The sequence below is a fragment of the Schistocerca gregaria genome, chromosome 3, assembly GCF_023897955.1.
Source record: "Schistocerca gregaria isolate iqSchGreg1 chromosome 3, iqSchGreg1.2, whole genome shotgun sequence".
In the NCBI taxonomy this organism is placed as follows: Eukaryota; Metazoa; Arthropoda; class Insecta; order Orthoptera; family Acrididae; genus Schistocerca; species Schistocerca gregaria.
The window spans coordinates 421,429,195-421,455,938 of NC_064922.1; the positions used below are offsets into that span (position 1 = coordinate 421,429,195).

The window sequence follows — 26,744 nt, forward strand, 5'->3', positions numbered from 1 at the left end:
GTCATAAGGGACAGACTCGTGGGCGGTGAGTTCAGCCTTTAGCCCTTTCTTAGCTAAAATATATTTTACACTTCTTTCTGAAATAAAAGATCCAAAAGTTGTCCTCTGTCATGATTAATATTACACTTTCACGAACAATAAATTCTTATGTTGTTTGATCTTGAAAATCAGTAAGTCCCACAAGACTAACTTGGTCCATGTCTTCATTTGAAGTTGGGATTTTCAGACCTGAATTTTTTGTTCGTAGGGGGACTTAATCAGGATATTAATTACGGGAAATCCTGAGGAAATCAGAACCAAAACACATTTATTACCAAGACGATGAAAAACATAAAATATCGTCTTGTGATGTAGAAGTTCTTATGAAACATCGTGTATAAATTTTCAACATAGAATTTTAAGATGGTTTTGATATATCATATTCTACGAAATTTGTTGGGGCGTATACGCTCATCTAACTACAGATCATATACAAGCTACATAAATTACCAAGGAGTGTCATAATACTTAAAAAATTGTCTATAATGGATAAGGAAACAGAAATATTTGCTTCAGACTTTCCTGGAACGGAGAATATGCTGCACCGATTTGGTTTTCGTGAAAGGTACACCCTGTGTCAGCTAGAAGTATACCCCGCCTCCTTGATTGTCCACAGCCTTCTGTGTAAGCAGCCCATGGTCGGCAGTATTTTTCTCCAAGCCCCGAAAGCTTCTTGACAGATGGTAGCATGAGACAGACAAGGGACATGGACGTTCCAATGTTCAAAATTGACATTTACTTTACAAGAACATATGTGTCCCATCAAGCGCGAAGGGTTTTGGGATGTTTTACGGCCGAATAGAGCGCTAGAGGAGGTCAAGTAGCAGGAAACGATAAGACTTGAAACGTGTAACAAAAATTATTGAGGTTGATGGTTGCAGCTGATGAATACGTGAGAATAACTGGGACCGGATGTAGGTAAGTATAAAGCCAGCCGAAATGCTATTTTTTTTTTTAGTAGAAGACAACAGTATGCGAGGGCAGACCGTGTCATGTGTGCAATATCTTCTTATTTCGTGTGTAAACTCATAAAAAGTGCAAATAACGCCGTACTGAGGTGCGCAATGGCAGCGCTCAGTACTGCATTTCGTGCTCGTGTCTTAACGCGAGCGCCGGCCGCGGTGGCCGTGCGGTTCTAGGCACTTCAGTCCGGAACCGCGTGACTGCTGCGGTCGCAGGCTCGAATCCTGCCTCGTGCATGGATGTGTGCGATGTCCTTAGGTTAGCTAGGTTTACGTAGTTCTAAGTTCTAGGGGACTGATGGCCTCAGATGTTGAGTCCCATAGTGCTCAGTCATTTGAACCATTTGATCCGGAGTCTCTTGAGACACCAAACTCTGCGGCTACCTCGGTTACTGAAGCACTCACCATTTTTTCTTAACGCGAGCCTGAACCGTTGAAAGCGGAACGTGTAACCACAAGCGTGAGAGACGACATACTTATGCAGACGCCGCTCGGTGCAATACGGTCGCTGACTTCTTAATTATTCTTAGCTGTTACGTAATTGCTCAGAATGAGTGACTCTGGTTTTAATCGAACATGAAGATAGACGTGCTCTACAGTGGAGTATTTCTCTTTAATAGCCGTGCGCCATCTTAGGCACATAAGAAAAATTTCATATTTCAGGTTAAGTGGAAATGACAGTATGATGTCAAAGAGAACGTTATTATTGAGTGACAACTACGCTATAGACTTGGGTTATATATATTTCGATTGCGTGGAAGAATATGCAATTTCTACAAGGTCGTAATATTTCTCTTTTCATAACTGGACAATTTAACGTTGAAATCGCATTCACACCGCTCCATGAACACTGAATTTATATGTGACAATTCACCGTTGCACCCAGGTGAGCGTATGGTCTATCTGTACGGCGTAGAAACTATTTCTGTGTGTGTCGGTACTATAGAATTTGAGGTGGCGTAACAACTTCCTGAAATCAACGTAAAAGGTGACAGAATTTTATCAGGTAAGTAAAAACTGTGTGAGAGATGAAGAGTTAAAGCTATATCCACGCATTATACAGTTAAACGATGCTTTCGCTCAGAATGAAAAATCGATAATTGTATATTTATACCAGTTCAGAATGTTATCTCTGGAGATTCAGTGTAATTATTCGTGTTTCATGGCAATAACTGCTATCACTTAAAAGCCAAATTCATACTCAAGAGCTACTTTTAAGTTCAAATCTGTTAAGGGGAGGTTTACTATCTTTGGCCCGATAAAAGCATGTTCTTTGAGATTTTTTTTCTCCGGGTGTGTTATAGATATCAATGTTAAATTTGGTCAAAATGTTTATTGGTATTTCCTCTACAAACTGGAATTTTTTCGATCGGAAATGTCGAAGAGCAAAGGCGGAAGTGCCGCCGGAACGAAACAAAATTTCGATGAAAACCTACACGCGCGGTATGTCAGAGGTGAGCTGGCTCGTCTGAAATCAAAACTGAGTTGACGTTAGCGAAGTATACAAGATTCTTTAGGAGTTGTACCTCGCTTAAGTTTTTTGAACCATAGGAAACAAAATGGCGGCCATTTGAAAAAATTGTGTTTTTTTCCATCGATTTTTCGACTTCGTCGGTCATGTAAAAATATTTATAGTTGATGGATCGGAATAAAAGTGTGACAACTTCTAGACAATTTAGTTAGCTTCGTCGGAAACAAAGAATCTTGCCAATCGGTCCAGTAGACTTGAAGCTACCATACCGCGAGATAAAAAATAGTCATTTCGAGAAAAACGCGTTTGAAGTTTTGACTACATATAAATGCAAATTATGCAACTTACGTTCAATCTACTATTCCGGGTCCATAAACTAATCCCTCCTCTTCCTCATAGAGGGCGCTCTGCTCGTTCAGGTCCATCCTTCGCAGCCCCAGAGCCGCTCGTACGGCCGGTGACAAGCAGTGTTCGGCCGCTTGAATCCGGTGGTCGCCCGAATGCTTGGCGAACTGCTTCGAATAGAGTCCCAGGGTGACGTCCATTGTTGTCATGGCCTTCAGAATTGCTGCCCTGAAAGTCGCAATCTCCACAGTCTTCGCACCAGAATGCAAATGCTTGGGGGCTAACTTCCAAACACACGCGTTCAAACTTTCATTTGTATTATGTGTGTTTCCTCCCAAGCACCGGTACAATAACTCGTCCTCCGAAAGAAAAAAACAGGTGCATGAAAAAAGTCGATTTCAGGCAGGTGCATTTTTTTGTTCAACAGCGAATAACAAACATTTCCATTCTGTATTCGGAAAAACCGTTTCGGTGGTGTATTCTAAACACTATTATGGATCCAAAAATGCAATTTTAAAAAAAAACGATTTTTTGAATCAAAAGATAGTAAACATCCCCTTAAATGGCCGTACCAGTTGGTGAACAATTGGTTCAAGAGTTTGTAAGTAGGCTGTTTACGTTTTTATATTGGTAACGCCACTGGCTGTGCTGTGCTGTGTGCAGTCTGTGGCTGGTTGCCATTGTTGTAATATTCGCTATTGTAGTGTTACGCAGTTGGATGTTAACAGCGCGCAACGTTGCGCAGTTGGAGGTGAGCCGCCAACAGTGGTGGATGTGGGGAGAGAGATGGCGGAGTTCTGAGAGCGGATGATCTGGACGTGTGTCCATCAGAGACAGTAAATTTGTAAGACTGGATGACAGGAACTGATATATATGATGACTTTTGAACACTATTAAGGTAATACATTGTTCTCTATCAAAATCTTTCATTTGCTAACTATGCCTATCAGTAGTTAGTGACTTCAGTAGTTAGAATCTTTGTTATTGTAATTATGAAAAATTTTATCAAATCATTATTGGCCATTGGCCAAAACAATTTGTAAAATTTTTTGTGGGGAGCATGGGGGCTATGTAAATAGGCTGTTTAGGTTTTTATATTGGTAACGCCACGTAGCGCTCTGTATGAAAATCACTGACTGTGCTGTGTGACGTCTGTTGCTGGTTGGCATTGTCGGAATATTTGCTATTGTAGTGTTGGGCACTTGGATGTGAACAGCCCGTAGCGTTGCGCAGTTGGAGGTGAACCGCCATCAGTGGTAGATGTGGGGAGAGAGATGGCGGAGTTTTGAGAGCGGATGATCTGGACGTGTGTCCATCAGAGATATTATATATGTAAGCCTGGATGTGATGAAGTGATAATGACTTTAGAACACTATTAAGGTAAATACATTGTTCTCTATCAAAATCTTCCATTTGCTAACTATGCCTATCAGAAGTTAGTGACTTCAGTAGTTAGAATCTTTTATTTAGCTGGCAGTATTGGCGCTCGCTGTATTGCAGTAGTTCGAGTAACGAAGACTTTTGTGAGGCAAGTGATTCATAAAAGACATAGGTTATGGTTTGTCAGGGCCATTCTTTTGCAGGGATTATTGAAAGTCAGATTGCGTTGTGCTAAAAATATTGTGTGTCTGTTTACTGACGATCTGAATAAGTAAAGAGAGAAATGTCTGTGCACGTTCAGTTTTGCCCAGCTGTTTGAAAATCAAATAACGTAAGGCGTTTATCAGCACAATCATTCATAATTTTTTCTAAGGGGAGGTTTCAAGTTGAAATATTTAGCTACTTCTAACTTTACAATTTTCTAAGAATTAAGTGGCGTGTGTGTGTGTGTGGTGTGTGTGTGTGTGTGTGTGTATGTGTGTGTGTAGTCCGAACTCGTTATATTACTCCAATTGCTATCCAAGCCACTCTGCCTTACTCATCACATGTAGCTTGTTATACGTGTAGATATATACAGTTTAGGGGCCAAATAAGCAGACAGATACAGTCAGACGTATTTCGGTTAAGATAAAGATACGTGCAGGTTAGACGCTTAATAAGGCTATACGTTTTTTGGGTAGCAATTTGTAACGATTTACTTACTTTCACTTCGTTTTCCAGTTAGACAAGAGTTAGGCGGTGGGAATTCAGAGGACGCAGACGCGCGGGCTGCTGTCCCCCACAACGGGCCGTACCGATTCGTCGGCTTTAAGGCGGCCGAGAAGCCACGTTGGCCAGCCTGCGTGGGGAGCCCCGTGCAATTTGTTTCATTCACAGGCCCGGGCGGAGCCGCGGCGCGATTCACTTAGTGCGCGGGGCCGACGCTAATGGGCGCCTGCCGCCTCTCCACTGTGCTTCTCGCACTGCTGTTGCGTGTCGCTCTCTACAAGATCTCGATTTACGAATACCTTCTCCTGGCTTACCCGTCACAAGTACTCTGCACATGTCTAGCAAGTCATCGGTTTTACTTTGTGTACACATTAGACATCACATTTTTGTCTCAGATATATTATACCAAAATTAAATTAAAAATAGTGTAAGTTACCTACAACTATATATGGCTAAGTTCGTCTGTGAAAATGGACGCGATAAGCAACCTGAGCTATCAGTAACCGGGATCTAACCTCCATAGCCGGCCGTTGTGACCGAGCGGTTCTAGGCTCTTCAGTCTGGAATGGCGCGACCGCTACGGTCGCACATTCGAATCCTGCCTCGGGCATGGATGTGTGTGATGTCCTTAGGTTAGTTAGGTTTAAGTAGTTCTAAATTCTATGGGACTGACGACCTCAGATGTTAAGTCCCATAGTGCTCAGAGCCATTTGAACCGTTTCTTCTAACCTGCATAACACTGTGTGCATGTTGTTTGAGTGTCAGTTTCACTGTCATTTAAGCCTTCAGACGACCGTTGCATGAAAAACTTTAAACTAACATTTGGATAAGCTGTCTGACTGCGTATTTGAGTATGAAAAACTACAGGAACAAATGAACTTTTTTGAACAAGAATTTAAAAGTGATACAGAATCTGGCTTGTGCAACGGAATTTACTGGATTAGAGTACATGACATGTTGTGGTGTGCCAGTGTCTCTGTTTTGGCCCTAAGTTTTGCACTCACCTCATTAGATGGACTGCCTTTCTCCAAGTGGTTTAAAGCAATTCGCAGCAGCAGCAGCGGCTAAAGCTTATTCTTACTAAGAATGAATTTAATAAAAAGTAGTGTGCTTGGGTCCTGTTGACTAATAAATAAGTTCCGAGAAGGGATTTGATAAGTCTATTTAAAACTTCAGAACTCATCATGACCAATAATAGACTGACAATCACATAAGTATCAATAATTTCTGAGTGCCAGATTTAACAAATTATTTCAATTTCAAAGTTACATTAACATTTAATAACCACAGCATATTTATTAATTAGATGTGGCAAATAATAATTATTATTTGGAGGATAATGATGATTCTTTAACTGACAAGCAAAACATGGGATCATTGCAAACTCGGACTAACTCTCACGAGCCTATCCTTGCAATTGCGCTTTTCGTAATGCTTGCGAATTTTACCTTAAATTCTTTCTAGTTAAGCCATCTAAGTCTCTCCTGGCTATATATATGAAATCAGGCCTCGAGTGTGATAAAAACTGCCATCACCGACGTAAGGGTAGCATGACATTTCTTCTGTCTCCGATCTCTCGACCGACACCACTTAGAATCGCGCTCCCCTGTTCCGCCCTCAGATTGTTACTATTGATATCTGAGTGCTTATGTATTTCCAATCTTATACAATACAAATAATAGCTTTAATTTGGTTAAATTGTTTCACTCCTTACAATAGGTACTACCCCTTGGTTTTATCCAAGGTTTTCGGGAGGTGAGAATCGGTTGTGAGGAACATGCTGAAACTGCTAATCGCCTCGCATATAAGAGGGGCTTTCCACATTGATTTACACATTATTTTTCTCGTCATTCATAGTGCTCTGTTTGACTCATAGTTACTGTCGCAAATATCTAATACTCTGCTCTAACTGTAGGGCGTAAGATACTCACTGGAAATGTAATACCTGCACAATACAGCCCATTTTCCCAAATGCTGTCATTATGTGAGCGGACAACGTGTAGCATGATCATCAGCGACTGCGCTGGATGTTTCTGTTGAAGGAGAGTGTAAACACTGCTGATGTTCACAGACGATTGGTGGCAGTGTGTGGAGAGTGTGCACCATCACGAATGGTGCCCTTGCATCACGACAACGCTCCTTCCTGTACGGGTTGGAAAACCACGGGTCCCATCGCTGACACGGGGTTTCGGGTACTGCCACGCCTTGTTCCAGTTGGAAGTCCCTTTACCCCACTACCAGCTAATCTATTATTTGGCTGCCTTCTTCTAGGAAAACATGCTTCTGTGATACAACAAGAAGATTTAACAACATTGACTGGAATATTCTCTTTGAAATTCAGAAAGAAATAACATACAGGGAGTGAAAGTTTATCTTTAGCTTGTACAGAAACTAGGCTGCAGTTGCAAGAGACGAAGTGCATGGTAAGGAAACAGTAGTTGCGCGAGGCGTGAGAACTGTGGATTGTTTCCGACACTTGTACAGGAAAGACAAGGTTGAGAAATATATCAAAACAGTCTTCAAACTAAATACCACGATAACAATATAACAAGAAAAAAATGGTTCAAATGGCTCTGAGCACTATGGGACTTAACATCTTAGGTCATCAGTTCCCTAGAACTTAGAACTACTTAAACCTAACCAACCTAAGGACATCACACACATCCATGCCCGAGGCAGGATTCGAACGTGCCACTGTAGCAGTCCCGCGGTTCCGGACTGCAGCGCCTAGAACCGCACGGCCACCGCGGTCGGCTATAACAAGACTAGTTGAGTACGCGGCTTTGCCCAGGTGTATAATTATTCCAGTCTTCTATTGTTCCATCTCATCCTTCCCTCTCTCCAACTCCTCCTCCTCCCCCTCTCTCTGTCAGTCGCCTCGTTCTCCTCTCCCCTACGTCCACCTCCTTCACTCCCCACTCCCTGTCCACCTCCTCCTTCGCCTCTCTCTGTCCGTCTGCTCCTCTCCCGTGTCTCCCTGCTCCTTCCTCTTGTGTCCATCTCATCTTTCCCCTTAAAGAATATATTGTCCTGCCTCTTGATCTTCTCCTCGCCCCCTCTATGTTAATCTCACCTTCACCCCTCATTCTGTCCATCTCTTTCTCCCCATCTCCCTGTCCATATCCTCTTCCCCTCCCCTCTGTCCATCTCCTCCTCTCCCTCTCTCTGTAAATTTCTCCCTTCCCCTTTCTCTGTACATTTCCTCCTCCCCCAATCCCCATCTCTCTACTCCTTCCTTGTCTTTGTCTATCCATCCCCTCCTCCCCCCTCTTTCCCAACTTTATCACCGCAACCCCAACATGAGGCTGATGATTTTACCCTTGCACAGAATTTCTTTCCAGACAGTAAGTAACATGTGTACCAGGTTTGGATAAAGTCGATCCAGTGGTTTATGAGGAGATGTAGGACACACATACATACATACAACGACGGAAAAAAAATCTCAACACCAAGAAGGAGTTGTGGGAGACAAACGAAAGTTGGGAGGCCGGTTTTTACATGTAGAGGTGATGTCTATACAAATTTCGACCAGTCTCTTAAGAATGGCGCTAGTACCACCACTATAAGGACGCAGATCAAGTTTGTCTTAAATACACGCTGCAACGGTCGTGAACGTTAGTTATATTTTAGAATAGGTGTGGTAAGTTGATGTTAGTCAAGGATGGCTTTAAGGCGAGAAAGACGCCATTATCAACACCTCACTGAGTTTGGACGAGGTCGTGTAACAGGACTACGAGAAGCTGAAAGTCTCTTCTGCAATGCAAAAGACTTGACAGGAATGTAGCCACTGTACATATTGCTGGCGGCAATTGCCACGAGAATATATGTCGCAAGAAGACCGTGCTCCGTAGGCCACATAGCATTGTGGAGTGGGAAGACAATTGTGTTCGGCGTGTGGCTCTGGCGCAATTTGAGCAGGAGTTGGTACCACAGCGACACCAAGAACTGTTACAAGTCGGTTACTTCAAGGAGAGCTCCGGAGCAGGCACCCTGCACAGTACATTACACTGAACGCAAACCACCGCCATTTGCGACTTCAGTGGTGTCCAGCTTGAGCTCATTGGCAGGGTGGAGGTCTGTTGTGTTTTCTGTCAAAAGTTGTTTCTGCCTCGGTGTCGGTGGCTGGCCACCTGATGGTTAGAAGGGGGCCAGTTGAGGACCTGCAACAAACCTGTCTGCGTGCTGGACACATTGGATCTACACTTGGAGTTATGGTCTACGTGCGATTTCGTATGACAGCAGGAGCACTATCGTGGTTGTTGCACTCACTCTGACTGTACATTTGGACGTCAATCTGGTGATTCTACCGGTCGCGGCTGACCATACAGATACACGTTTTCCGCTATTTCCCGAAATCGAAGTGATGGTCTCTTTTAAAGGATACGGGCGGTTTCCTCCCCCATTATTGACACAGTCCGAGCTTGTGCTCCGTTTCTAACGACCACCATGTCGATGGGGCGTTAAACCCTAAAATTACTTCATTCCTTCCTTCTATCCTTCCAAGGCGTACAGAAATCATCTTATTTCGTAAGTACCGATTTACAATTTAAAACACAGTAACTTTAATAAAATTGTTGTCATACAGTTTTTGTATTTCCCACTAAATTTTCTGTTGGTCGATTCGTCGCTGTTAGACATTCTTGTTATGCTTTGTAAGTTAAATATTTTCTGCATTTTAAAACGTACGCGTCTTGAATGGAGGAAGGCAATGATATCCTCTATGCTTCAGAAGACACGTTCACGTAACTGTAGAAATTATATAGCTAAAAGCGTAATGAGTTTGATGACTACATTTTATGGACGAGTGGTAAAATAAAGAACTGACAAACATTTTTGAGGATCATAAGACCAAAACGAGGTTAGGTCCGGTTGGCCATGTGTAAACTCTATATTAATTTTTAAACAATTAATAGAAGAATGGATTGAAGAAAGGGGTGAATTGAAGAATATGACTCTTGGAGATTAAAAACAAACACAAAGAAAACTGAGTATATGATAGTGAGTAGTGACGAACAACATGATATTTTTCTTGATGCAATAATTTACCAACAGCCGTACGTATTGTAGAAATTTACTTTATGAACTTCTTACGTACTACCAGTTTCAGCATTACATTGATGCCATCTTCAGGCCCCATACGTCATAGCCTTAAAATCGCTATACACGGAAGGAGACATATAACTGGATCCGTGAATCAAATCGTTATGCAACAGCTCTTGGTGGTCAGGCGACACAGACTCTGTCGACTAGGAGAGTGTGGGGTCTGAAGGTGGCATCAATGTAATGCCGAAACTGGTAGCACATAAGAAGTTCATAAAATAAATTTCTACAATACTTATGGCTGTTGGTAAATTATTGCAACAAGAAATGCATGCCAGCCGTTGTCCCACGGACCATAATGGATCAACGAAGGTTACCTACATGATCATATGCAAGCTATTTTTGTACTAATTGTTGTTCATCTTTTTGTAGTATTTATCTGTAAATACATCTGCTAACAGAAAAATTGAGGTGCACTAAGACGACAACGATCGGCATTAACTATTCAACTTATTCCACTAAGACTTATCTTCGATCTAGTACTGAATTCTTTTTTTGGCTGAATGCAAATTTACTACACTTTCATGAATTCATAACGTTTGCTTTTTCTTCTTAAGTACTATATATATATATATATATATATATATATATATATATATATATATATACACCTGGAAATTGAAATAAGAACACCGTGAATTCATTGTCCCAGGAAAGGGAAACTTTATTGCCACATTCCTGGGGTCAGATACATCACATGATCACACTGACAGAACCTCAGGCACATAGACACAGGCAACAGAGCATGCACAATGTCGGCACTAGTACAGTGTATATCCACCTTTCGCAGCAATGCAGGCTGCTATTCTCCCATGGAGACGATCGTAGAGATGCTGGATGTAGTCCTGTGGAACGGCTTGCCATGCCATTTCCACCTGGCGCCTCAGTTGGACCAGCGTTCGTGCTGGACGTGCAGACCGCGTGAGACGACGCTTCATCCAGTCCCAAACATGCTCAATGGGGGACAGATCCGGAGATCTTGCTGGCCAGGGTAGTTGACTTACACCTTCTAGAGCACGTTGGGTGGCACGGGATACATGCGGACGTGCATTGTCCTGTTGGAACAGCAAGTTCCCTTGCCGGTCTAGGAATGGTAGAACGATGGGTTCGATGACGGTTTGGATGTACCGTGCACTATTCAGTGTCCCCTCGACGATCACCAGAGGTGTACGGCCAGTGTAGGAGATCGCTCCCCACACCATGATGCCGGGTGTTGGCCCTGTGTGCCTCGGTCGTATGCAGTCCTGATTGTGGCGCCAAACACGCATACGACCATCATTGGCACCAAGGCAGAAGCGACTCTTATCGCTGAAGACGACACGTCTCCATTCGTCCCTCCATTCACGCCTGTCGCGACACCACTGGAGGCGGGCTGCACGATGTTGGGGCGTGAGCGGAAGACGGCCTAACGGTGTGCGGGACCGTAGCCCAGCTTCATGGAGACGGTTGCGAATGGTCCTCGCCGATACCCAAGGAGCAACAGTGTCCCTAATTTGCTGGGAAGTGGCGCTGCGGTCCCCTACGGCACTGCGTAGGATCCTACGGTCTTGGCGTCCATCCGTGCGTCGCTGCGGTCCGGTCCCAGGTCGACGGGCACGTGCACCTTCCGCCGACCACTGGCGACAACATCGATGTACTGTGGAGACCTCACGCCCCACGTGTTGAGCAATTCGGCGGTACGTCCACCCGGCCTCCCGCATGCCCACTATACGCCCTCGCTCAAAGTCCGTCAACTGCACATACGGTTCACGACCACGCTGTCGCGGCATGCTACCAGTGTTAAAGACTGAGATGGAGCTCCACTTAAGAAGAAAAAGCAAACGTTTGCTTAAGTTATATATATATATAAACGTTTGCTTTTTCTTCTTAAGTTATGAATTCATGAAAGTGTAGTAAATTTGTGTTCAGCGAAAAAAAGTATTCAGTACTAGATCGAAGATAAGTCTTAGTGGAATAAGTTGAATAGTTAATGCCGATCGTTGTCGTCTTAGTGCACCTCACTTTTGCAAATCACAAGGGGCACTCTAGGTGTACCAATGCCTGTGTTTTTACAAGACTCGAGGAGAAAAAAGACAATGGACTCAAAACATAAACTATCCTGGATTTCACGTGAAATGAATGGTAACCCTTGCGATATGTCAATATCATCAGCGGTTTTACAAATAAAGCGAATTTCAAATAGCTTTGTCGATATTTGGCTCAAGCGATTTAGGGAAACCGCGCAAAACCTTGGTCTGATCGACTGGACAGAGATTTGAAGCGCTGTCCACACGACTGCGAGACTCTTGGCTTAACTGTTGCGCCAACTCTCTCTTTCCTTCAATAACACCATTATAAATTTTACTGCCTGCACTGTAGCGTACAGAGTATACCTCATTTTATTGTTACTACAGCACGTTCTCAGGCATACTAACATGATTATTCTGTTGAGTTGTCCCAGTTTTGGTTGAATCCTTTCTGTAAACGGTGTGAATACAAAAGTACTATTCACAAATCGGAAAAGTCCCTGACAAAATGCATATGATGCTTATCCCTCCATCATTCTGGTCTCTTCAAAGCTTGCCAAAGAGACAACAACGAACTTTTGTAGTATAGTTGCAATACTTAACTCTTTTTGCAGATCTTAATTTATCGCTCTCTTAATGAGATCTTATCGTGGCAATTAAAATGCACTTACAGGAGCCGCAGTAATGTTTACTTTGATCGTAATCCTAATTATGAAGTGTTAGCTAGCTATACGTTCAAATGTTTAATAATTCTATAATTCACTAAATTTACGTATTGAAACATTCAAATCACATTGCAACATAAACTAATTACAAGTATGCTCAAACGTATGACGAGTTGTCTGCAAAGTGTGACATCTTATTTTATTACATCCTCAATTAAATGTTATCCTGTAAAATATGTAATGATTAATTGGTAGCTTATTGGTGTGTTAGTGTTCGCTTATGTTCTACTGCAGATTGTTGCTAATTCAAGTCGTTGCTGGGATTGAGCTCACTTTAATTCACAAATTTAACTCACTGTATTTTTTTCCTTTTTCCTGATTCCCACTTTTAAATTTTATTACTTAACAAATATTTATAGTTCGGTTACTATTTCTTATTACTTTTCTTTCTTTCGTATATCCTCAATCAAACTAGTAACTAAGTAGTCTGCCAGGTCCATTTTGCCGTTCGAAGATATCTATCTTTTCAGTGAAATGCATGCCAAACATCTGCTAACCTTCGCTGCACTTTGCCACAAACTGTTCCCCTATAGCTCAATAACAGAAAGAGAAGATACGATACAGGTTTCAATTGCTATGTAAGAGTAATTATAGGCATCACTATGATTTGTCACCCTGAATATTTACGGGTTTAGGTGTGATCACGTTGCTTCACTGGCTAAACAGTTAGTGGAGCACCTCTCGTAACCAGATTCGTGGCAGTGCACCAGATTCAAAGTAGGCGAGCGTTCGAGTCAATACTAAATTCGGTTCCATTCACTTGCAGCCATTGTAATTTTTTTTATGTGCAATAACAGGTATCATTATTATTGGCTCTGCACGCAAAAAAACAGTTTTCCGATATCCAGCTCTTTAGTGTGGAAATCAACGGGACCAATTTTCATATACCTGTTCCATTGCTAACACGGGAAACCCGTGAAGATTAGGTCAAAGAAGAAGTATAGGGAAAACAAGAAATGTGGCAATATCCTTCGCAGTGATTACCAGAAATAGCGGCGCATGTTCCTTAGTCATTCCTACGCATTGTTCAGTCCGATAATTAATGAGGTCGATTCAGGCGAGACACACCTCTTATACTCCAGAGAACAAATGCAATGCGCTCGGTCAGGGACGCCTTGCCACGGCTCGCGCGGTTGCCCCCGGCCGAGGATCGAGTCGTACCTCGGGCATGTGTGTGCGTGAGTTGTCCTTAGCGTAAGTTTCTTTAAGTTAGATTACGTAGTGTGCGAGCATAGGGTCCGATGACCTCAGCAGTTTGGTCCCATAGGAACTAACCACAAACTTAAAAAAGAGAGAGAGAAAAACCAAAAGCAATCTAAGGAATTCTTACAAGTTTACCGCTCACGAAGTAAACACCGAGATGCCACAGGATGCTGTTTCCCACCACCGACGAAAGTCAGGCAATTCTTACAGCCAGTATCGAAGGCCTCATTTAGGCAAAAACCTCTTCTCTCTACAATTGCGAACCACCCGAGGGTTAGTAAACGCTTTGTGACAATCGACATTTGACCACTGAGACGACCGTAAATACGCTTCCTTCACTTTTTTTGGGAATTTGGCCATAACGCTTGAATTTCATTTGGCTTTAAATTAACTTCTCTTTCTTTATTCTATATAAGCACTATTCCCATAGTGCCATTGCATTTGTAACTGAAACAAAGAGTTGATAAAGTCGGAAGTTTGACCAAGGACGTGGGTGCAGTGCAGTTATATTGATGTCAATTTCCTTGCAGAAAACTATGTATTTAATAATAATTTTACTTACTCTGTAAGTTGTTAATATCGTTTTATCTTGTCAGTGTACGTGTACACAAGAGCAGGCGCGAGGGCTAACCATCAGCTTGTGGTTCAGTTCTTAGTTTCTCAGCCAATGACGTCACGTACAACACAATAGAACTGATGAGAGGGTGGCATTGTTGATTTCAGAAGTTCGCAATTTTTGCTGCATGTTTTGAGTGGTTATTATTTCAGTTGATTTGTGACATTCGTGATGCTGTACAGGTTATGATATAAGAAATACGTCGTCGTTTTTACGATGAGAGCAGTTTGAGATGAGATTCGTCTGGAGTAGAAAGAATTCAGTCGTGATTGCAATAAAAGTGGATTCATTAGTTCATCATTTGCGACGTGTTTCGCCTGTATTGAAAGTCATCTCAGACAACCGAACTATGGGAAAATAATCGTCTCATGAAATGAGGAGTCAAACGCATAAAATAACGCCCAGGAAAGATGTACCTTGTGAAGGTCTGCAGTAATGGGGTAACATACCACAATCCAGTATTGGTAATAAAAGAGAAATCTTATATGGTAAGATTATTACTGGTTCTGTCAACAGCATAATAAAATCACCATATGGAGATGACGCCCCTTAAACACAAAACATGGCCTGTTTGGATCTGTCACATACGCGCAACCTTATGTGTTAGCACTGGCTTGGCTAGTTTTCGTCAGGTCAGCCCAGTGCGAGCGCGTAAAGTGCCACTTAATGGCCTTGGTGGATGGTCCCAGAAAATAAACTTGTAACCGGTACTATTAATTTCTTTTCCCGTTTCTGCTTATTGTTGTTGTTTACATGTTTACCATAATTTAAGGAACCCGTGGAGATGATACCATAAGACAAGGAGCAACAGAGCTTGATGCAGGGCATTTATTTATAGTTTATTAAACTTTGTACATATAGAACAAGTAGACGAAAATGAAGAATTGTTTAAGGAACAAAATAGAACAAGAAGTTACCAGAGTAGATATAGTGAGGGACATCGTCATCCTGGTCAGGAATCCAAGCCTCTTCGCAGTTCAGCAAGTTCTTCATAACAGTGTGAACAAACCCGCTTGGCGGAGGAAAGGATTCTGTACAACTTTCACGAAGAGAGTCCGCCACATTTGCTTGAAGAATATAAGGTTCCGGGACCTTACTTCCCACACTTTTCTTCGCGTAGTATGCATTAATATTTCTCACATTTTCTTTTTTTATCTTTTCTCCTACGGAGATACCGAAAATCGTCTACCTCTTCAAAAATTTCTTGCCCAACTATAATATTTAGCCATCCTGCTAGTCAACGTAGTAGAAATAGTCTATCTATTTCAAGATTTCATTACTACGTCTCTCAGCACACAAACGTTCTCAAGCAGGTGAGTATATAGGTCTTCAGATGTTCCAAGAAGCATTTCGCTATCACACAGCTGTTTGATATTGTATTTCATATAAAATGTTTGGTAATGCTCCGTCCTTAGTGGCTTCCAGCTAAGATTGTTTACGATGACAGTGTCCAGAGGAACGATGGAATCATGATCAATCCCACGGCAAAAACAAAGTTCTTTAATGCCGAGAAACAGTCGTTCAAGCGTATCAGATGACGACTTTCGTCGAACTATTAGATGAAACTCTATCTGCAAGTGGGACTTGGCAACTTAATACATTTCGTATTGCAACACAATAAAAATCTATCAATAATAAGTTAATACCAAAGTTCAATGCGTATACTTAACCTTTCTTCTCTGAACGTTGACTATGTGGTAGTTTAGACGATGTTTTGTGAATGATGTTCTTTGTCTCAGAGCTTCCAATTCCTATTATCGAAACGAAAACAAATAATTCTATCCATTGTTGCCACTGTTGCTTCCGTGACTATATTACTTTCGTAAAGAAGAAAAAAAAGAACTGTGCTCAGTCCCAAATCGTGATTTTTATTTCTATAGACGAAGCATTTAGAGCTCAGAACTACAAGTACTCTCATACAGCGTCGAGTGGCCAAGACAAGAAATCATTTTATTTTTGCAGCTTATACGTATGTTTCCACGAATACAAATTCGAAATAGCCAACACTGAGTTTTCAACAGTTACGTCAGTAGTTACTCAAGGTTTTGGCAAAGTGACAGAAAAAGAATCTCACAAAGCATCGAATACACAGGTTACTGGAGAGGTCTTACTCTATTTTCCAAATATCTGGTTCACATCAATTGCATCTGTGTGTCAGCAGGAACACACCCAAAATTTTGATTTTGTGTGTTTAAAATGTTTGCAAGGTTTCGGAAAAGTGGCATAGATTTACTTTCAGTTTTTTATTTAGTATTTCTAGCTTATTGTATTGGGAATGCAGACACATTTCGAATTTTTTCGGAGACATTCATTTCGACAGACAAGTCCGTACAGCACCATGAGTTCTGTTTTTACGTCAATAAATATACGAAAGGTTTCGCTCTGTGCTTCGCCCACCATAGGCTGTCATACGTTTATAATACTTTTTTTGTGAAATTCCCTCTCACTTTTCCGTGCGTAATAAGTAAATCCATTGAGAATAAGTGCACGTATATTTCTGTTGTAGCTTCTTGTTGATAGATAATTCCAGTTACATATATGCTTTAAAATACACATGCGACATTTTGTGAAATAAGTGACCAGAACAAATAGTCTCAGCGTCTTCTGCGGCATCCATACTGCCATGTGAAATCTGACGATTCAAACCTCTAATATTTATGAGAGCCACGCATGAAACCCAGTAATAAACCATTTACCGAGCTAGGTCGCGCAGAGGTTAGATCTCGCATTTAGGAGGATGACGGTTCAAATCTGTGTCCGACCATCCTGATTTAGGTTCTCCGCGATCCCCTAAATCGCTCCAGGCTAATACCTGGATACTTCCTTTGAAAGGGCACGGCCGATTTCTGTCGCAATCCTTGAAACAGTCCGAGCTTGCGCTCTGTCTCGAATGAGGTCGTTATCGATGGTACGTTAAACCATGATCTTCCTTCCTTCCTTTCTTTAAGAACGTCTCACTATTTTCGGTTTGTTGATGTCTGGATTTAGTGGTCAACCTGTTCCTCCGTACAGGCCTCGCATCCAGTGTAAGCGGTCCCGGAAAGTTTTCCTCCATTTCTGGTGTACAATTTGCCATTGACAGCTCTCTGTTAGTTCTTTAGACACCATTGCTGTCTCCGCGTCTGCCACGCTGTCCATCGTTTTCAACCAACGACCTGCAAAATAACAGAAAAAAGTCAAATTACTTTTATAGCTTCATGTACTTTGCGCTATGACTCATGCAATGAAAAAAAAAAGAAGCCACGACAAATCTTGCGAGGGCCTGGGGAAAGGAAGAGTACGGGTAAAGATATACGCCTGTGTCGGAAGCGACGTGTGGGCGGCAGTGTCGATGAGAGTCGTAAATAAGGCGGAAATGCGGAGAAGCCCGGCCGGGTGCGGACATCTCGGCCCTGCTGCTGATGAATATTTGCTCCCCGCGCAACTCTTGGCAAGTCTTAATTAAAAGCAGGCGGCCCTGAGGGGAGCGTCTTCCCTTTCCTCCCCTCCCCTTCGCCAAACTTTTTTTCCTTGCAAATTTATGGAGCGGCCCGGCTGTCCCGTCCCGACCCGGAGCTGCCGTATTAACGTCTGCCTCCCGGAAGTGAGAATCACGCAGCCAATACAGTGGGCTGTTACCAAAGTGTTGGCCACACTATGTCGTATTTTCTTTCTTAGCTCAACATCGTCAGCTCTATAACAAACTGTGCAGGACATGACGACTCGGTTAAAGAAATTTTTTTCTGCAGGTTGTCCTTTGACAGTGAGAGTAATCGAGCATTACGCAGATTACGTTTCTTCTTCCACCGTTTTCTTTTTGAACAGAGCAAGTTACATAAACTAATTTAATTTATTTATTTCAGTTTATTCAGTGCCTTAAAATATTTATTTGTTTTGTTTAGATATTTATTGATAAGATCAGATTAGGTTCTTCAAATGGTTCAAATGGTTCAAAGCACTATGGGACTTAACATCTAAGGTCATCAGTCTCCTAGTCTTAGAACTACTTAACCTAACTAACATAAGGACATCACACACATCCATACCCGAAGCAGGATTCGAACCTGCGAACGTAGCAGCATCGCGGTTCCGGACTCAAGCGCCATGAACCGCTCGGTCACAGTGGCCGGCGGTGTGGGTCTTCAGTCCTATTTTAACTCAGATCAGAATTCTACGGTCTTCTTTTTTCTTCTTTTGCAAAAAAAAAAAAAAGTGTGGTTCAAATGGCTCTGAGCGCTATGGGACTTAACATCTCTGGTCATCAGTCCCCTAGAACTTAGAACTACTTAAACCTAACTAACCTAAGAACACCACACACATCCATGCCCGAGGCAGGATTCGAACCTGCGACCGTAGCGGTCACGCGGTTCCAGACTGAAGCGCCTAGAACCGCAGTCACACCGGCCGGCTTTTCTTTTGCACCACAGCATACTTACATTGAAGTGACAGAAGTCATGCGATGGCGATATGCACCTATACAGATGACGCTAGTATCGCGTACACAAGATATAAGAGAGCAATGCATTGGCGGAGCTGTTATTTGTATTCGAGTGATACATGTGAAACGTCGGCAGGCGTGATTATGACGGCACGTCGGGAACTGGCAGACATTGAACGCTGAATATTAGGTGAAGCTAGACGCTTGGAACATTCCATTTCCAAACTCATTAGGAAACTCGACATTCCGAGATCCACAATGTCAATAATGTGCCGAGAATACCAAATCTCAGGCGTTACCTCTGACCACGGACAACGGAGTGGGCGACCGCCTTCACTTAACGACTGAGAGCAGCGCGGCGTTTTTGGATAATTGTCAGTGCTAACAGACAAGCACCACTGCGTGAAATAACCGCTGAAATGTAACACGACGAATGTAACAGTTAGGACAGGGTGGCGAAATGTGGTGTTAATGGGATATGGCAGCAGACCACCGAAGCGAGTGCCTTTACTAACAGCACATCGCCCGCAGTGCCTCTCCTGGACTGTAACCGTATCGGTTGGATTCTAGACGACTGTAAAACCGTGGACTGGTCAGATGAGTCCCAATTTCAGTTGGTAAGAACTGATGGTAAGGTTCGGGTGTGGTGTAGATCCCACGAAGCCATGGACCCAAGTTGTCAACAAGACGCTGTGCAAGCTGGTAGTGCCTGCATAACGCTGTGGACTGTATTTATACGGAATGGACTGGATCCTCTAGTACAACTGAACCGATCAATGATTGGAAATGTTTACGTTCGGTTTTGGCTCCATATGGTGTGGGCTGTGTTTACATGGAATGGATTGGTTTCTCTAGTACAATTGAACCTATCTATGACTGGAAATGTTTAAGGTCCGCTACTTTGAGGCCATTTACAGCCATTCATGGACTTCATGTTCCCAAACAACGATGAAATTTTTGTGGATGACATTGCGCCAATGCGATTGATTTTAAGAACATTCTGTACAATTCGAGCGAATGATCGCCTGACGCGAATCCCATCGAACATTTACCAGATGTGACTGAGAGGTCAGCTCGTGCCGAAAATCCTGCACCGGCACCACTTCCGCAGTTATGGACGGCTATATAGGCAGCATGTCTCAATATTTCCGCAGGGCTTTCCAACGACTTGTCGCGTCCGTGCCACGCCGAGTTGCTGCACTGCAGCCCGCATCTCGCGGTCGTGCGGTAGCGTTCTCGCTTCCCGCGCCCGGGTTCCCGGGTTGGATTCCCGGCGGGGTGACGGATTTTCTCTGCCTCGTGATGGCTGGGTGTTGTGTGATGTCCTTAGGTTAGTTAGGTTTAGGTAGCTCTAAGTAGTAGGGGACTGATGACCATAGATGTTAAGTCCCATAGTGCTCAAAGCCATATTTGGTGCACTGCGCCGAACAAAAGGAAGTACGACATGATGTTAGGAGTGATCCCATGACTTAAGTCAATCAGTGTAAATAACATTATTACTGGTAAAATGCCCATCTCTGCAGCCGAGTGGTCAGCGCCTTTGACCGCCGTACAAAGGACCTGGGTTCAATTCCCGTTACGGCCAGGAATTTTTCCTTGGTGGAAGGAGTGGACTTTGTCCACTCAGTTTCGTGATGCCAACTGAGGAGCTACTTGAGCGACAAGTAGCGGCAAAAAGTTCGGAAGAGTGGTTTGCTGACACCATGCTCCTGCATATCACGTCGGATAACGTCATTGGCAGAGGACGACACAGCGGTCGGTCAGCATCTTGCGGTTCCTGCGGGTTTGATCACACACTTGGTTAATCATGTAAGTAATCGTAATTGGTAACAATAACGGTACTAAAAGAAGTGAAAAGATGATTTTAAATAACATTTGTATGTATCTATGGCCACCTGGAGTAATAATACTTACTAATTTCTGATAGCAGTAATAATTTCAATACTACTACTGGCAGAGAGATATCTTGGAATACTTCTCAGACTTCCGCCACCAGCCAACCCTATAACAGAAATTTAATATGTTCTCGTATTCCATTTTGAAATGGTATCATTCAGTTTAGGAGCGCATGATGAAAAGTAATGCCTCAGAAATTTTAACGTGAAAACTGTTAAAGCTTTTTTTTTAAAAAAAAAAGAATGTTATTAATATTTTACATCTTTATTCTTCTTCTTTACATACTTGCAGCGATCTATCGCTAGAGGGCTGTGCTGTGAGAGGTTAATTTTCAATAGACTAGCGAGAGACTTTGTGAAAAGACAAGCTCTAACAGCAATGTAGAGTAACCATGTCGCTGAGTGAGAAAACAACGTTTGTAATTCGAAAACTTTGTCTACGCATGAAGTGTCCCCTCTTTCAGCTCGACACTGCAAGATCACACACTAGTGCTGCGACAACTGCAACAATCCGACGCCTTGATTTCACCGTCATCGATTACCCTCCATACACTACTGACTTGGCCCCAGCCAATTTTCATCCGCTTCCAAAACTTAAAGAACACCTTCGAGGGCTTCTCTTTGATAGTACCGGAGCGGCGCAAGCAGAGATGTGTTACCTCCGTCAACAAATCAGTGGTGGTATCAATCAACCTGTCTCTCGTTGTGAGAAATGTGTCGTCGTTACGGTGGCTATGCTGAGAAATAAATATGTAGGCCTGAAGAATAAGGATGTAGAATGTTAATTTCCTTTGTTTTATTTTAAAAATTTGAAGAGTTTTCACATAAAAAATTCGAAAGCCTCTTTTCGACACACCCTCGTACGTTTGCTGCAGTCTTTCTCTGAAATTACAAAAGTTAAGGTCTTTGCACACGTGAAAAATTTTTCCATAGCACAACAATGGTCATGTAACTAGGCGTAAATATTCTATTCAAATTTAAAAATCTTGAAATCGAAAAAATCTTGTCAATACTGTATTTAATACACTATGTGTTACAATAAAATACTCTACTACATACTAATAATCAATAAGTGAAATTGAATTAAGAAGAAGTATTATGAAAAACTGGTTGAAAATTAAAAACACTTTGAAGCAGAACCTATTTCTATTTTCAAGGTAAGGAAAATTATTATGACGTTAAAGAAACTCAATCCATTTGTAAACATCACATGTTCCATGGTAAAGGCTATTTCGTTCCAAAGTACAAGATGGTGCAGGACCGACGGAGTACGGGTTAACAGTCCACACGTTATCTAACTAGTTTTTAAAAAATATGTAGTGTTTACTGAGCATAAAGCTCTGTAGCTGAAGAATTTACAATATCTTCCAAATGGCATTAATATATTATACGACACTTAAATACAAAGAACTCGCAATATTTACAAAGGCTGCCCAAAACGTTACCTCATGTCTCAGAAAAAAGTAGAAAATTCCAGAAACTGCTTATGGTGGTTTCTAGTGCCCATTCCTTCGTGTGATTCTAAAATCAGTCACTAGTTTGAAACACCGATCAAGGAACATCATGTTCATAGGTACATTATCCTCCAGCTACAACACTCTTTCCTGCTATAACAACAACTACTACTACTAATAATAATAATAAATATAATAATAATGCTAACAAAGGAGTTACAAAAGTATTTACAAGGGTTCTAAAATGTGATGTTGCGATACAACGAGTTCTTAGAAAGAAAGGTTCTGTTAGACTGAACTAGATAGAGACAAAGGTATGGTAGTAACAAAGGTTGATAACCAGAAAATAAAGTTTTCAGCCATAGTCTATTAGTAACAATCATGCGGGATTCGTCTATAATAAAGTGGTAGAGTCTTGGAAACCGCAAATCAGCTTGGCTGTGTCAGATAAACAAGTCTGTGTCATCTTTACTTTGACAGATTCTGTTATTCGTAATGCGTATTAGTGACTAGTACACTTGTAATAACATAATGATAACCTAAGCTCCTCTAGTGTGAGCATTGCAGTCTATCAAACAATTTCTTTCAGAGAATTCCATACCAGTATCACAGTTACGTGCATTAAAATATTTCTGTGAAAGGCATGGTGTTGGGAACAAAGTTTGGTAATACCTTCGAGTAAAAATGTTACTTAGTGCCCTTAACTTTTCTGACTGCTTATTGTAAATATTTGTTGCAGAGTGCTGCGCATGTTTTAAATTAGTAATTAAGGAAGTACCCTCGACATGAAAATCGTCTCTGTGTCTTATATCGCTGAACAAGTGATGTTGATCGTATTAAATGTTCTTTTGCAGTATAATGCTGACAAAAATATTCATGGGCAACATAAAATTGTGCCCAAATTCCAGATATATAGGTTTTAGGCAGTTCCTTGCCAGGAAAGCCCATTTTTCTGTGGTAGTCTGCTCATTATAACGACCTTACTTCCTCCATCATGAGTTATTTTGCTTACAAGGTAGCAGAATTTCTTCGTTTTCTCACTTCGTGGTCCCCAAATTTCATTTTCATGCCAAATCTCGTTTCTGTTATTCTTCGCTATGACGATGATTTATAATACTGCTGTCATCCAATTTGAAAGTAAAAGGGAAGTCTCTCTTGCAGGTAATGTAATACTTAAGTTATTATTAGTTTACAAAAATTCTGAAGATGCACCACTAGCGCGAAAGGCGTCAGGTTTTAAATTAAACACCTGGAACTGAGTCTGCCTTTTTATTAGAAATCCTACTGTCAAAGTTTCAAGAACCAACTTTAAATCTAGAAATATAATACAACCTCCTACGTATCTCTCCCGCCGCATTTGATCTTGAAGACGAGATTAGATTAACTGCAGCACGCATAGAGGCATTTGAACATTCTCCCTACTCTCCATGGGTCATTGATAATGTTACTGATGTCACGTTCAGCAGCACTGTCGTATTCTGTCGACTTTAAGAAGTTTTTTTATCGTCTTGACGAAACTGGCTTCACCAGACATTGCAGTTACTGGCATCGTCATAAATATCCTCGACGTTATTTCGATGTTTGGATAAGAATTTATTGATCTATACTTTGGATAAAAACCTTCTAAATATCCAAAAGGGAAATCGTGTAAATGCGCTTTTACGGCTCTCTCACCTAACACTTGACACTAGCTGTTTTGCTAACTAGCCCCACTGTATATACAAGGTGGTCCATTGATAGTGACCGGGCCAAATACCTCACGAAATAAGCATCAAACGAAAAAACTACGAAGAACGAAACTCGTCTAGCTTGAAGGGGAAAACCAGATGGCGCTATAGTTGGCCCGCTAGATGGCGCTGCCATAGGTCAAACGGATATCAACTGCGTTTTTTAAAATAGGAACCCCCATTTTTATTACATATTCGTGCAGTACGTAAAGAAATATGAATGTTTTAGTCGGACCACTTTTTTCGCTTTGTGATAGATGGCGTTGCAATAGACACAGACGTATAAGTACGTGGTATCAAGCAACATTCCACTAGTGCGGACGGTATCTGCTTCGTGATACATTACCCGTCTTAAAATGGACCGTTTACCCATTGCGGAAAAGGTCGATATCGTGTTGATGTATGGCTATTGTGATCAAAATGCCCAACGGGCGTGTGCTATGTATGCTGCTCGGTATCCTGGACGACATCATCCAAGTATCCGGACCGTTCGCCGGATAAGTTACGTTATTTAAGAAAACAGGAAGTGTTTAGCCACGTCAACCCTGACCTGCAACAAATGATGATGCCCAAGTAGGTGTTTTAGCTGCTGTCGCGGCTAATCCGCAGATCAGTAGCAGACAAATTACGCGAGAATCGGGAATCTCAAAAACGTCGATGTTGAGAATGCTACATCAACATCTTTTGCACCCGTACCATATTTCTATGCACCAGGAATTGCATGGCGACGACTTTCAAGGTCGTATACAGTTCTGCCACTGGGCACAAGGGAAATTACGGGACGACGACAGATATTTTACGCACGTTCTATTTAGCGACGAAGCGTCATTCACCAACAGCGGTAAACTAAACAGGCATAATATGCACTATTGGGCAACGGAAAATCCACGATGGCTGCGGCAAGTGGTACATCAGCAGTCACTCGGTTCCAGGCCGTAGCGCCTAGAACGTCACGGCCACTCCGGCCGGCGCATATGCCAGCTGGGGGATAGCGAATGTACTGATAATCGTTTCAACGTCTTACACAAGTAAATAGAGTAGTGGCATTACCAGAACGTCAGCTGTGACTACCTCTTAATAGGGAATGCTCACAGCTAGAAGGCGCATTGTGGTGTCAAGGTGTGAAGCAAGCAGGCAACTGTGCAATGGAGATACACTCGTGCTCCTTACAGCCAAATGACCTAATTTGAAAAGGGTCAACTGTGGCCTTCCGACTGACGGCTTGGTTCTTTCGGAGAATTCCCACGCAAGTTGGACGTGCTGTTTCATTTGTGCAGCGATGCTGGTATTAGCGGTGAACTGAACATTCTCTCATTCATAGACGAGGTTCTGGATGTCCAAGCATCGCCAGGATCGTCTTATTGTAAGGGCATACAGCTACCACAGCACAGTAAGAGGTCTTCTGAGCCCAGACGTGTCAACACGAACTGTGGGACTACAGGTACATTTCTAGTCCGTCTTCCACTCACACCAAGCATCGACGTGCACGGCTTAACTGATACCGTCAAAGGCTGACTTGGAAGATGGAATGGCACGACGTGGTATTCAGCTAAGCTGTTATTGTGCTATTAATCTCTAAATGTAATCATTTCATGTTCCTCATACGCACTGTCGCAACAATAAATCTTGAGTGAATTGGAAATCTCTAAAATGGAGTACAATTTTTTTCCAAGCAGTGTATTTCAGACGAGTTTAATAATTGTTAACTGTGTGTTTAAATGCATGCAAGCTGTCGAGAATACACAACAGAGTAAAGACTTTCTGTGGGTTCCTTTTCATCACATATTGACGGAGCCGAGCGTTCGCGATACATGGCGAGAAAGGCGACTAATGTGACGTCAGAAGTTCTTTCCGGGGCCTGTATTTGTCGTGGGCCCCGAAAAGTGGCACAGCGATAACAGCGCCCATTTACAGTAGCGGTCTGAGGGAAAGTCTTCTATTCCTTGGCAGAAGATATGAACTCTAGGGATAGTATAATTCACGTACCTCTACCAGTAGATTCCTAAACAATCTTTCTTCATTGTTAGGGTTTCATGCCTCAATCTATAAGAATGGAACCCTAAAGGGTCGCTTTGTTGTCCGTCTGTCTGTCGTATTGTTATGAAACTTTTATCTCAGCAACGGGTTAATGTATCAGTTCAAATTTATGACAGATATTAAGGACTACAGTCCCTTGGAAGTGATAAAATTTTACACTACTGGCCATTACATTTGCTACACCAAGAAGATGGAGTGCTACAGACGCGAAATTTAACCGACAGGAAGAAGATGCTGTGATATGCAAATGATTAGCTTTTCAGGGCATTCACACAAGGTTGGCGCCGGTGGCGACACCTACAACGTGCTGACACGAGGAAAGTTACCAACCGATTTCTCATACACAAACAGCAGTTGACCGGCATTGCCTGGTGAAACGTTGTTGTGAAGTCTCGTGTAAGAAGGAGAGATGCGTACCATCACGTTTCCGACTTTGATAAAGGTCGGATTCTAGCCTACCGCGATAGCGGTTTATCGTATCGCAACATTGCTGCTCGCGTTGGTCGAGATCCAATGCCTATTACCAGAATATGGAATCGATGGGTTCAGGAGGGTAATACGGAACGCCGTGCTGGGTCCCAACGGCCTCGTATCACTAGCAGTCGAGATGACAGGCTTCTTATTTGCATGGCTGTAACGGATCGTGCAGCCACGTCTCG

The 26,744-nt window shown here is 42.3% G+C and overlaps 1 protein-coding gene across 1 annotated transcript in view; it reads right to left on the reverse strand.

Annotated features, from left to right (window-relative positions):
* Positions 1-20,866: 20,866 nt before the first annotated feature.
* LOC126355400 (uncharacterized) overlaps positions 20,867-26,744 on the reverse strand; it is a 145,734-nt gene continuing 139,856 nt past the window's right edge. The window contains exon 5 of the mRNA XM_050005697.1: positions 20,867-20,974. Within this exon, the coding sequence (XP_049861654.1) occupies positions 20,951-20,974 (24 nt within the window). The 3' untranslated portion in view covers positions 20,867-20,950. The remainder of the gene's footprint in view (positions 20,975-26,744) is intronic.